The 12,379-nt window shown below is 35.7% G+C and overlaps 1 protein-coding gene across 1 annotated transcript in view; it reads right to left on the reverse strand.

Annotated features, from left to right (window-relative positions):
* The window catches only part of POLN (DNA polymerase nu), a 105,389-nt gene that overhangs the window by 18,490 nt on the left and 74,520 nt on the right, over positions 1 to 12,379 (reverse strand). The window contains exons 20-21 of the mRNA XM_075018876.1: positions 9,696 to 9,806; positions 6,233 to 6,311 (exon numbers count right to left, since the gene is read on the reverse strand). Coding sequence (XP_074874977.1) covers positions 6,233 to 6,311; positions 9,696 to 9,806 — 190 coding nt within the window. The remainder of the gene's footprint in view (positions 1 to 6,232; positions 6,312 to 9,695; positions 9,807 to 12,379) is intronic.

Below are 12,379 nucleotides of genomic sequence, written 5' to 3' on the forward strand. Positions count from 1 at the left end.
AGTAACATCACATTTATTCATTTTGAATTTGAATCCTCTAAATGCATAACGGGAGACTTCAAAATTGCAGATAGGAGAGTACATGGTTAAAAGCTTTGTATATAAAGATAAGTTTAAAAAATTTCCCAAAAGAGCATAAAAGCTGTTAAGTGGTTAGAAAAAAATTGTAAAAAGAATAAGGTATTTTGAAATCAGATAAATGGGGAAATATGAAAAAAAAATAACAAAAGGAAAGATGGTTTATGTTCTGTAACTAAAAACCAAGAACTTAATGACTTGAAAATTTGATAAATTTTCATACTTAATAAATTCATAGTTAATAAAATAAAATAGTGGTTTAAAAGGCATGTAATGAAACACATTGCCAGAAAAAGCCAGAACGGTTGCTCATGTAACAAACACTTGTGTGGATTTCAAGAACATTTAGAAATGATGACATACAATGATTTTGGGGGAAGAATCTTAAATCTTCTGTTTCGGAACTTAGACTCATCCCCACAATCACAGCAAGATGAAAATCTGCAGACAGACAGGCTATCCTGCTACAAATCTTACACCTTCTTCCTGAAGCATCTGCTACTGGCCACACTCCGTGATAATGGACCAGATGGATGTTGGATCCAATTCCTCTTAGAAATCATTATGTTCCTTACACTAAAACTGTATTTTTTTTTCTGATACTACTAATACTACCTGTTATTTAATTGCGTCACAGTTTCCCCATAAAAGTACACAGATTCCAGTGGAAAGAATGCCTATTAAGTTGTCATATAACTAAGGAACAAGGCTATGATAATTTTGTAACATTTTGTAGATTTTTCAAGTTTCTTTTGAAGCTGCCTCTATAAGGATTTCTAATGTGGTAGTATAAAAGCTATAGCTTAAGATATATCATGCCTGCATAGATGTTACCTGCATTAACTTTAAGTCACCTCTTTCAGTGTTTCCATAATAAAGACCAAGATATTTTGACATTTTAACATTTTAACTATAAAAATTCAGCTAACTTGTGAAATTTGTTTTCTCAGCAGCTACATCACGAAGAGCAGGAAACTCAACAGATGGTTAATTAAAGAGAGTAGAATTTTTGCATGTACTCAAAGTGTTTTAAAACATACCAATCTAAAAGGTGACGTACAAAGGATTTTATAAATGAAAAGTATTTATTTGTGTTGAACGACTGAAATAAAGGAACCCTGAAAAACCTGCTACATCACGAATGTCCTTTTTGGCTGTGATATTTAAGCATATTAAATATATTTAGCTCTTTCTATATAGAATTAATCATTCTGACTTGATCTGGCTCGCTATGCACGAAGTTTTCAGGTAATAGTTCACCATCTTGTAGATACATGCAAAATACTGCTTTCAATACTTGATGAAAGTAATGATTTTTCTAAGCCAGCACACCTAGAAATACAAACTTATTTGGTCACTGTGGGAAGCAAAGAGCTACATACTGGACTGGGACAGCAGCTATGGAGAGGTCACAGTCATTTCTGACATAGCAATATGATCTAGGATGTTTCCTTCTACTGAAACAAAAGCATACATCTGTGAAACAAAAATCTCATTTTCCTCTCAAGCAGAACCCAAAGCTTTTATCTTTTCCTTGTGATTCTATTTCTCCAGTATTAGGCTGAGGATAAAGTTGACAAACTTGCTAGAGTTAATCCTTTAGAGCAGATATGCGACCATATACTGGGAAAGTGTGGGCAGAGTACCAGAGCAACAAGCATTTACTTGAAAATTCTGGATAACTGCTACAGAAGAAACATGAGTAAAAACAATTCTTTAGTTCCTCAGGAAACAGATAAAGGGACCTAAGTTCTATGTCCAGAAATAAAGAAAATCATCACACATGGCAGCAGCACTAAGCAGTTTACTGAATGTATTTGGTTGAAGCTATGATGTAATCAAGAAGTTGGTTTTATTAGTATGTCCTTTTTAATAAATCTGAGAAACAATAAGCAGTCAATAAAGTACTAATGCTTGAATCCCTACACACCTTATGAAAAATGCCTCTAGGTTCTTGTGTCTAACTAAAACTGCAACCACTTCCAACAAATGAATCATTTGTGATTTATCACATGATTTGTATCTGAAAAAAATCCAGGTCACATAACACAATGCTTGTTCCTGGGATGATTAGGGCTGTTTCTAACTAATTTAGCTATCTGTGTAGAAGCGAGCTGCATTTACAGTTCAACAACTCAGAAAATCATTAGGTTGATTAAAATGTTTGTTCCTTGAGGAGGACATACAAAACCTCAAACATCCACTGCTATTGAAAAGGAGCTGGGATCAAGAAAATAAGATCATGTCTTTTCCTTTTATTTGCTGGTGGCTCCTCCTTTTCACATCATTCATTTATATCTGGCCTGTTGCTGAACCTGTCTCTTTAACTGGGTTCCGGACATGCTGAGAAATAAAGCTGTGTGTTTGTGGCACAGGTCCAGAGCTGAAGGAACAATAAATTGGTGAGAAAGCAGAATTGCTGGACTCACACCAAATTACTCAATAGTTCTGTAGACTTGTTAAATTTAATTTGCATGTTGTTGGGATATTATCATCTTTAAAGACTTTCCGAGAAGTCCATGTAGCACCAGGTAGACTTTGGGTAACATCAGTGCATCTTCAGGTTACGAAGTGATAATTTTTACAAGAATTGCTATAGGCAGCAATTCTTCCACAATTTGACAGCATCCTTCTTTCTTACCAAGTTTCCATGTGTCTCGCCTCTGCAATGATGTTTGAAACACTGAAAATAACTACAACTGTCCATCTGAGTTCACCGAGTACCTTTCTACTCTCATGAATTCCATAAATCTTTCTTTCAGCTGCTACTGTATGCCTTGATCTCACTTCAGAGGTTTCTTTGCTATCATCTGCCTGCAGGAAACATTGTGTGGAGGTTCTGTGAATTGTATGAGACAGGTAAAAGCTGGCACTTGAATAATTTATGTCAGCAGCACATTTTCAGTAAGCAACTTGGCCATCAGCAGCAGAACAGCATCTTAAAAAAGACCTAGATAATATGGAAGAAGTCTGAAGAAACCATTTTGATTACTCCTCAGTGCCACACAAAATGCAGAGATGTTAACACTGATGCCAGTAGTTAACCCATACTAATATCAGTTCTTCATCATATGTATTGCATTTAATGCTACTTTTCCCCATTTCTGTAAAATTATTTCCCAGTAACTGATTGACTTTTTATTGTCAACAGCATAATTTGCTAGGCTGGCATTTGAATTAAAAGATGAAGAAACACAAAGAGAAAAATGAGACTGCTACTTGACAGAACAGCCATTGATCATTCACAGTGGAATATACTGTTTCATCAAGAGGGCCTCTCTGATGAAGCATCATGAAAATGTAACTTGATTACCTTTCCCTGACTTCCAAATGAAGTATCATATGTGCAAACAATAACTGAGAATCTACTGACTGCTAGATCTACAAAAATGAAGTGTCATAGTGTTGGGTCAGAGTTTGCTCACAGCTGAACAGCTTACAACATGTGAAAAATGAATACAGTGCTGTCAGTGGAGAAGTCTGCAAACATACCTGCAAACTAACACTAAAAAATGTAAGACCTTATCTAGAATTAACTTTTTTTTTTTTTTAATTTCCAAGGTAAGGAAGACAAAATGTTTAGTGTTAGCCACTACTTGGCTATGCCTAATAGGATACTGTCTCCTAATGTAAATGTGAGTTCATATTCACTCCTAAAGCATATATAAAAGATACTTCTCTTTGATATGCTGTTCAAAGTGAAAACCCCATTTCCAAAGTTCTAATAGAGAAAAAAAAAATACTTACAAGTGGGTGAAGATAGAAGAAAAGATAGTAGTGTGCTATGTTTGGAATGAATATGATCTGATGTGATGATAATAGGAGATTGATTATATTTCTCATTTTGGAAGAGCTACTGTGCATTCCTACTGTTACAACAGCACCAATTATGTATACACTTCCTTTTAACAATATTTTCGAAGCACTTTACAAAGGATGTTAGGATCATTATCCTGATTTGACTGCTAAGAAAATCAAGAAACAGACCACTGAAAAAACAACTAACTGAATGTCACCTGACAGACAAGTGGAAACCCAAATTTTCAAGTTTCAGTCCTGTACTCTTTTGGCAAGACGACAGTGATGCTTTCAAATGCCACCATCCAACTAGGTGAGCGTTCACAGAATTTATAAAGGCATTGATTGTGCTTTTCTGACAAGCCTGGCTTTGTAAGTACCTACTAAATATTACAGCAAGGAGCCATTAGTGACTATTAAAAGGCTCTCCTTTAGCAAAGCCATCCAGTTGTTAATGGCTGGCAGGAGTTCAAAATTCCAATTTAAAACAGTCTGTCTCTTTTAGATGCCCTTGCAGTCTTGGTCTCTCCCAGCTGTGACATTTATGACAGGAATAAGAAGGATAGGCAGTGATACTTTTCTGTTGTCTGGTGTAGCCATTTCCCTATGCTTCCACAGCACAAGGGAATTCAACATGTAAATCAATATTTCCCCATGTCTGTTACCTTCTTAGCCTTTTGGTGACACTACTTCTTTAAAACAAATAGTTTTGAGAAAGGACAACCCAAATAAAATTTTCTGTTGAGAGAAGAAAATATTCACAAGCTTTATCAGACACAGCATTAGTCACAAAAAGCTTTGGTTTACTCAGAATTACAACAAACAGGTAGTTATTGAACCTAAAAATCTGCATGCTACATAGGAACTGCAGAAGGGAGTATGTCTTTGCCCTCTCACCAGCTCCACTTGCCTCCTCCATTAAAGACTGTTGGCTGCTTGTCCCAGAAGGCAGCTGCTCTATTGCTAATCTAACTCAAAATTACGCCTGCTACAGAAATTTTCAACCAGGCCACAGCTGCCAGATTCTAGTACCTTTGTACAACTCAGGCAGCAGAAAGAATTATAATCAGCACAGAGAATCTGTCCCAAAATGTACAATGCAATATGTTACAGTCCATCATCCAACATTTAATACTTAAATGTATCATTGTCTGGACACATGCAGTATCTCCACCAAAGAACCATATCCCATTTCAGATTTGCACTAGAAGGCCACTTACTTGTTTCTTTTTTGGTAATAGTTCAATGGTATTTTGCTCAAAAAGTGTTGCAAGAACACTTGAGAGTGTTACTCAGAACAAGTTTTATTTTTGGCATAGGAGTGACTCTACCTTTGAATTCAACACATGCAATTTATATTTGTAATTAGAAATTACATTTTGAAACATTGATCAAATAACACTGCTGTGTGTAAATGATACACATACAAACACACAGAGTATTTATAGGGTTAGATATTACACATAATTGCAGAATATGTTTGGAAGGCCAAACCCTGTTACTTTTTACTGACCTAAACTCCCACTGAAGTTCTTAATACATGATTGCTACAGCTAAGTTTTTATGATTTCCCCTTCTGGATGACAACAGAAACACTGATGTTCTGTGCTACCTGCTATCTCTGCTTTTATCTGAACTTCCACTGCAAAAACTCATGTTCTACTGGATTGTTTACTACAGCATTACAAAAGATGAGATTCCACTTGTTTGGGGTTTTTTTCTGCATGTTTGCCTTCAAAGTATCTTTCTGTTGCAGCAAATAATAATGCTCACTGACTCTCTGCACCATCCTCTCCATCCTTTATTACAGGAAAAGTAGACTTCATTATTTCTGCTAGTGGTGTAAAAACATTGAGGACATTCTGTGATCTCCTAACCAACTATGAGCAGTCACAACAGAAGAGAATCATGATGACCTAGCTTTTCTTTAGCAAAGGAAAGCCATCTATACAAGAATAAAAAATGTTCATTTATTTTGCTTGACCACTGGTTTCCTGATTCCTGTTTTTTTCCCAGCCCATTGAATGTTCAATTCCCATTGTACAATACACTCAAAATACAGGAAGGATATGATCAGTGGGCTTGATTTCAAAGACGCGGAACTACCACTGAACTAGATCTGACTGAGTTTAAATGGCCCCAGGGCACTTCATTGCCTTGGGATGGATTCACAGATCCAACCATTTAAGCACAAAGATATAACTTTGAATGTATAAAACCATCCCACAAGTCCTTGCTTGTTAAAAGATGCAGAGGCATACATGATATTTCTACAGCTGCTTAAAATGCCAGAAACACACTCATTTCAACTACTTTTGTTTTAAAATAAACAGTTTTGCAGTCATTCATTACTAACCTGGCTGTTAAAGTCGGAGAAATGACAACAGAGGTAAAAATCTCCACCATAGCCATTTTACAAAGATCAGCTGCAGATCCTATGAAAGAAAGTGATCTGCTTTTAATTTAAAGCATGCAAAAGGAAGATGTTCTTCTTGGAACTATAGCATAGGAATGGAAAACATCTGAAGATTCTGAATTATAAGAATTTGCAAAACTGGCAGATTCAATTCACGTAATATGTGAAACAGATCATAAGACTAATAAATAACAAAATAAATAATTACATGTTAATTAAAACCAGAAAATAATAATATGAAATTATGTGTTAATTAAAGGTGAATTTGTCAGTCATGGCCATGAGTTGAAAAATTGCTTTTTATAAAAAAATGTCTGAAATTATCTAACTCTAAATTGGAATTAAAATTTACCTATAAATCAATTAAAATTTAATGTCACAAAAGGTTAGAACATTGTTTCAGCACTACATTTTCATTTGGAAACTTAATTTTATGCTTTTTCATATTTCCATGTGTTTGTAATGTATATTCATTACATTACAGCGTTAAGAGCAGTGGTGCATAAAACAGTGTCATGTTACATAATAGATTACGCGTTTCTGGTGATCAAGAGGCAGAATGATTCTCCAAGCCTGCAGTTTGGTGAAGGGGTCTGTTCTGAACCACACAACAGGGTTTTAATACATTTTACATAAAGATTTATCAGATAAAATACAGAAGCAATCCTTTAAGTATGGATTGGAAGCCATAATTCTCCTTGTCCCATCAGATATCCTAAATGTACTAGAGGGTAGACATCTTCCTTTTCGCACTCCCATTCTTTCTTCCAAATGGTTCAACTTCCACAGGAGGGATAAAGAACAGCCAGGTAGGCAAATGGTAAGGGTACTCTGCTGGGAGATAACCACAGAATCATGGAATCACAGAATATCTCAAGTTGCAAGGGACCCACACGGATCCTCAAGTCCAACTCCCTGCTCCTCGCAGCACTACCTAAAACTAAACCATATGACTAAGAGCGTCATCCAGACGCTCCTTGAACTCTGACAGGCTTGGTGCTGTGACCACTTCCCTGGGGAGCCTCTTCCCGTGACTGACTACCCCTCTCAGTGAAGAACCTTTTCCTAATGTCCAATCTGAACTTCCCCTGATGCAGGTTCCATTCCATCTCCTCGTATCCTATCGCTGGTCACCAGAGAGGAGATCAGCACCTCCCCCTCTGCCGCCCACCTTGAGGAAGCTGTAGACTGCAATGAGGTCACCCCTCAGCCTTCTCTTCTCCAAGCTGAACAAGCCAAGTGACCTCAGCTGCTCCTCCTAAGTCTTGCCCTTGAGACCCTTCACCATCTTGGTCGCTCTCCTCTGGACACAGTCTAATAGTTTGATGTCCATCTTGTATTGAGGCACCCAAAACTGCACCCAGTGCTCGAGGTGGGGCTGCACCACTGCAGTGTCGGGTGGGACAATCACCTCTCTTGACCTGCTGATGCACCCTGGGACATGGTTGATCCTTTTGGCTACAAGAGAATATCTAAGAGATCGAGAAGCTAGACTTAACACCTCTTCCTTCTTCATGGTTTTCTATGACAAACTACCTCCTTTGAATCCCATACTGAGGCTGTTTTACTCATTAACTATACTAAGTGCAGATCCACAGCTGATTATTAAGATGGCTATTGATAGTCTAATAAGACTATTAGATATAATTATAAAACACATACATTAAATGCAGTTTAGTACGCTAACTATGATAAAATGTTTTAGCATAATTTAGGAAGTTTTTAAAGTCTTAAAATATTATCTCATAGCTGAAATCCTGAAGTTAGATTGTTGTAGTCTAGAATGAAATTTTTTATAAAATTTGGGAATACTGAGTATTTTAGACATTTTAACCTATGCTTCATCACACCTTCTAATTTTACGTTTTGAATAACAGTTACACTATTTTTCATCAGATTTGGCCTCCAGTATTATTTGAACAGACAATGAAATATAATAATCTTTTTATTGTAGCTACATAGAAGTAAGGGTTTCATAGACAGTCCTCTGATAGCTTTGCCTCACCTCCAAGCTCTTTGGACAGATGGACATAAGCAAGTGCTGCTCAGAAGGCCATGTAGCTTTATTAACGCTACACTGTACACTCAGCAGGACTCGCTGTATTAGCTCAAGCATTGTGCCTTCAACTGGAGAGGGCTGCTGGCCAGCTGGATGGAAACCCAGGTAAACCAAACACAAGTCTCTGGAGAAGGTTGTGCAGGCACGCCCAGTGTTACGAATGTGCAGGCTTTGCTGCAGATTTTATAAGGACATTTTAAAATTCTACAGTTGAGTGCCTACTACAGCAAGGCAGCCATCACTTGAGCCCAACTATTATTCAAGCAACAGGGTAGGTATTAGAATTCTAGCTCTGTACATATCCTTGTAGAGACAATACTTAAATTCAGTTACTGATTATAAGGAGTGTCAAACATGACATAAATACTTAAGTCATTTTGAAAATGAAACATTAAAATGAATAATATTTGGAGAGGAAAAAAAAAGAAAAAACACATGGTCCTTTCAAAAGGAAAATCACTTCATTAAAAGCACGCCATCACCATGTCTAGAAAGCACTTTTTACTTGCCTATAAATTGTACACTTCCAATATAACTTAGTAAAAACCCTGTCAGCATCATCCAATTAAAAAAAAAAAATTCTTTGAAGGAGTGGCTTGGTAGGAGAGATCTCAGTCTTGGACTGCTAGCTCAGTTTTTATTTTTTCTTTAGGTGGCTAAATTCTGTACACGACTGAGCCCCAAGTGATTTAAACAGACTATGTTAATGCATCAGATTAACATTTGAGCACTTCATGCTGATTTTTACATTTCCAATCTATATGGCAAATTTGCAATGTTTTTCTGTGAAAAAAACACTTTTTTTTGCCCTCCAGAGAATTTAGTTTGAATCTTCCTTACAAAGAATGAGTTGGGTTTCAAGACAAATAATAACAATGCATGGTTCTTTTAATGTTGTATATATCTTAAACTAAAGCTATCTGGAAAAATAAAACCTAGAATCTGTAAGCAGCATAATCACAGAAACCCTTTTGGAGTAACTAAGTATCAGAAAACAGAAAGGAAAATGTTTTAAGACAATACATCTGAAGCACTGAATTCTAGGTATTCTCTCTACACATAGTTTGTATCTATGCCTATATTTAACTACACAGACCACTATAGTGTATAACATTGATACTGTTATTAGTATTATTATGATACTGTTTACTGGCAATTTCCAAGATAGATAGAATACATCATTTAAACTTCTCTTTTATAGTAAAAGTCCTGCCTCAGGAGTCTACTCTAGTAGACTACTAGAATATTCATTCATTTTGAGATTATCAGAGTTGTGTCCACTAAAGCCAAACAGACATAAAGAGATAGGTAGGTAAGTAGGAAGGTAGGCGTGCAGTATTTTACCTTGAACAACAAAATTGACAGCCTGCCTCTCCGCTTGAGTGCGTAGTTTATAATCCTGTGCATTGATATTAGCCAGTGGTCTTTTATGTCCCATTATGGAAACCACATAACCTTGTAGGATTTAAATACAAATTAGTATTCTTAGAGTGATTAAAATTAAATGTCAAAAATTCTTTCTGAAGATAATATAGATTTTTGCAATTATGTGCTGCCTGAGTCAATTTAATATTTTGCCCTCTGAAAATAGTCAGAGCTTCTCTCATTTAAACCGTAAATGCTTATTGTATTTTTGGACCAAGAATTATTTCATTCAGAGAACTGGTACATGTTACACAAGGAAAACTTCTATTCATTAAAGCTGTACTTTTATTAGGAATGTCTACTGATATACCAGCAAACTCTCTATGTGGGAGATGAAACTATAAATACCTAGCAGAATTAGCTATCTATTAGCAGCCATAATTAGAGCTTTCCATGCAATGAATAGTTTACTTGGGAATAGCATAGAAAAATCAATTTGTAGAGTAATTAAATCATTAATGAATATCTCTCAAAATTATCAAATATTTTTGGGGGAAAAAAACCCAAAGTTATAATTTGTTTTCCATTTTCTTTATGTGGTATTTTTGTGTCGCTTTCACAGCCAAACTTCCTTAACTCTAGTGTGGTGGGGGGTTTCGGTTTAAAAGAAACACCTGAAAACACAGTTAATACTTTATGTTACACCTAATGATGTATTTTGCCAAAAAAACTATTCTGGAGGGCAAGTGAGAGGAGTTGAAAGAGGAAGAGATGTGAGGATCCTCTTGTCAAAATAACACACACAAAACCTTATCTCAGCTTATCTTCAAAACTAAACTTCTTATTTTAAGAAAAATGAAAAAGCATCCATGTTAAAAATATAACTTTATAAAATCTTTCATTATACTTCTGATCATCTTGACTATCCATGAATTGTCATTAGATACCATGGAAGTTCAGACTGCCGGAGTTTCGTCTCCTCTTTGGCAACCATGTGGTAAGGAGACCTCTTCAAACACAAAGTTATGACCTTACTATGGACAACACATACCCAGACTTATGTGCAGAGGATGAAGATGGTTCTGCTGAATTAATGCAGCTTTCTGTGAATTAGTGTATTTCCAGGAGTGCTGATACTAAAAGCACCAGTTTTGGAATAAGGAGATGAATTATCTGGAGGTTCAGATATTCTTTGGCAAATCAGTCTTCTCAATTTAACTAAGACTTTCCATGAAGAACAGTATCTAAAGATGGAATTCTTGAAACATAGGACTCTCAGGAAAAAATAGATTTACTGTAATATCCTTATTCCTGTGTGGTGTGTCTCCACAACAGAATCACCCTTGCAGTACTCATAGCTGATTAGCATCCCCAAACAAATACCATCTTTCATATAATAGTGGCAGAGTATGCTTCTGTGGTCAAAGATTAATCTGCAAATACATATTTGAATGAGGTCTTAAGGTAGTCTTTTTAATATGTTGATAATTTCATGAAAAACCAACATTATAATAAAACATATACTAATACACTAACAAATATATCTTCATCACAAATTAATATTATTTATATGCTTATCATGTCTACACAGAGTATCAGACATTCATAACACCTAAATAATATTAGTCAGGTGGGTGCTGTTCACCTTTGAACTGCAGATAAGTAAGGACAAGTTACCTTATAATGAGCTCACTAGGTTGGAATGTTTTTGTTGGAAAGTTGGAATCTGAGGTGGATTAACAAGAAAAATATTAAATTATGTTGACCTGCTGCAGATTTTTTGAGCTTGTACAACCAAATCAGATTGTTCTTCTACCATTAATGGTTAAAAAAATGGGTGACAAATGGGAGTGAGAGGAGGAGTAAGTACTAATTAGACAAGCGTGTTTCGACAACAATCAAGGACATTAGTTATGACACGCTTGTCTACTAAACTCATAAACCAGATTCTTTACCGCAGAAGTCTGGTTATTGAAATTCATTCACCTTTAAGAAAAGAATGCTATGTTATTTTAAATAGATCAAAAATATATAATAAATGTGTAATATTTTGCTAGATATGTTATGTTGGGCTTAATTATAGCTAAAAATAGATTTTCAGTAACTTCACTTTTCTTTAGTAATATTAATGAACAAAGGAATGCAACTGCATGACACAATGACAGTTCATGCTTCAAGTAGAATTTTAAGCCCTACAAAGTACAAAAAAGGAATACTACCCATTTTCATGACTGGAAGTCAGTTACATGTTTCTGTCATGACGCTCACCCATACAGTGATGGGTAATATTATATTGAAAATTTACTATTTATTTCTACAAAATGTCTTAGTACTGTACACCCTATTAAGAAACAAAATAAATCAATTTTGACAGTTCTGCTAATTAGCTTTTAAAAGGCAATATTTCAAGCAGCTATATTTTCTCTCCTCAAATTACTGCACTCCTAGGATTCACTAAATATAAATGAATATGTAGGCTAGCAACAAATTTGATGCAAGAACAGTTTGCAGCTGCTGGCTCCAGGAAGCACTCTGCACACATCTGTCACCACAGATACCACCTGAACTTCAGGAACATAAAGTCTGACTGATGCAAAGAAAAAAATACATTAAAAAAAATTGGCTCTGTAAATTGGTCCTTTGACTAAATGGCTGAGCTTCCA

This window comes from Buteo buteo, chromosome 1, assembly GCF_964188355.1.
Source record: "Buteo buteo chromosome 1, bButBut1.hap1.1, whole genome shotgun sequence".
In the NCBI taxonomy this organism is placed as follows: domain Eukaryota; kingdom Metazoa; phylum Chordata; class Aves; order Accipitriformes; family Accipitridae; genus Buteo; species Buteo buteo.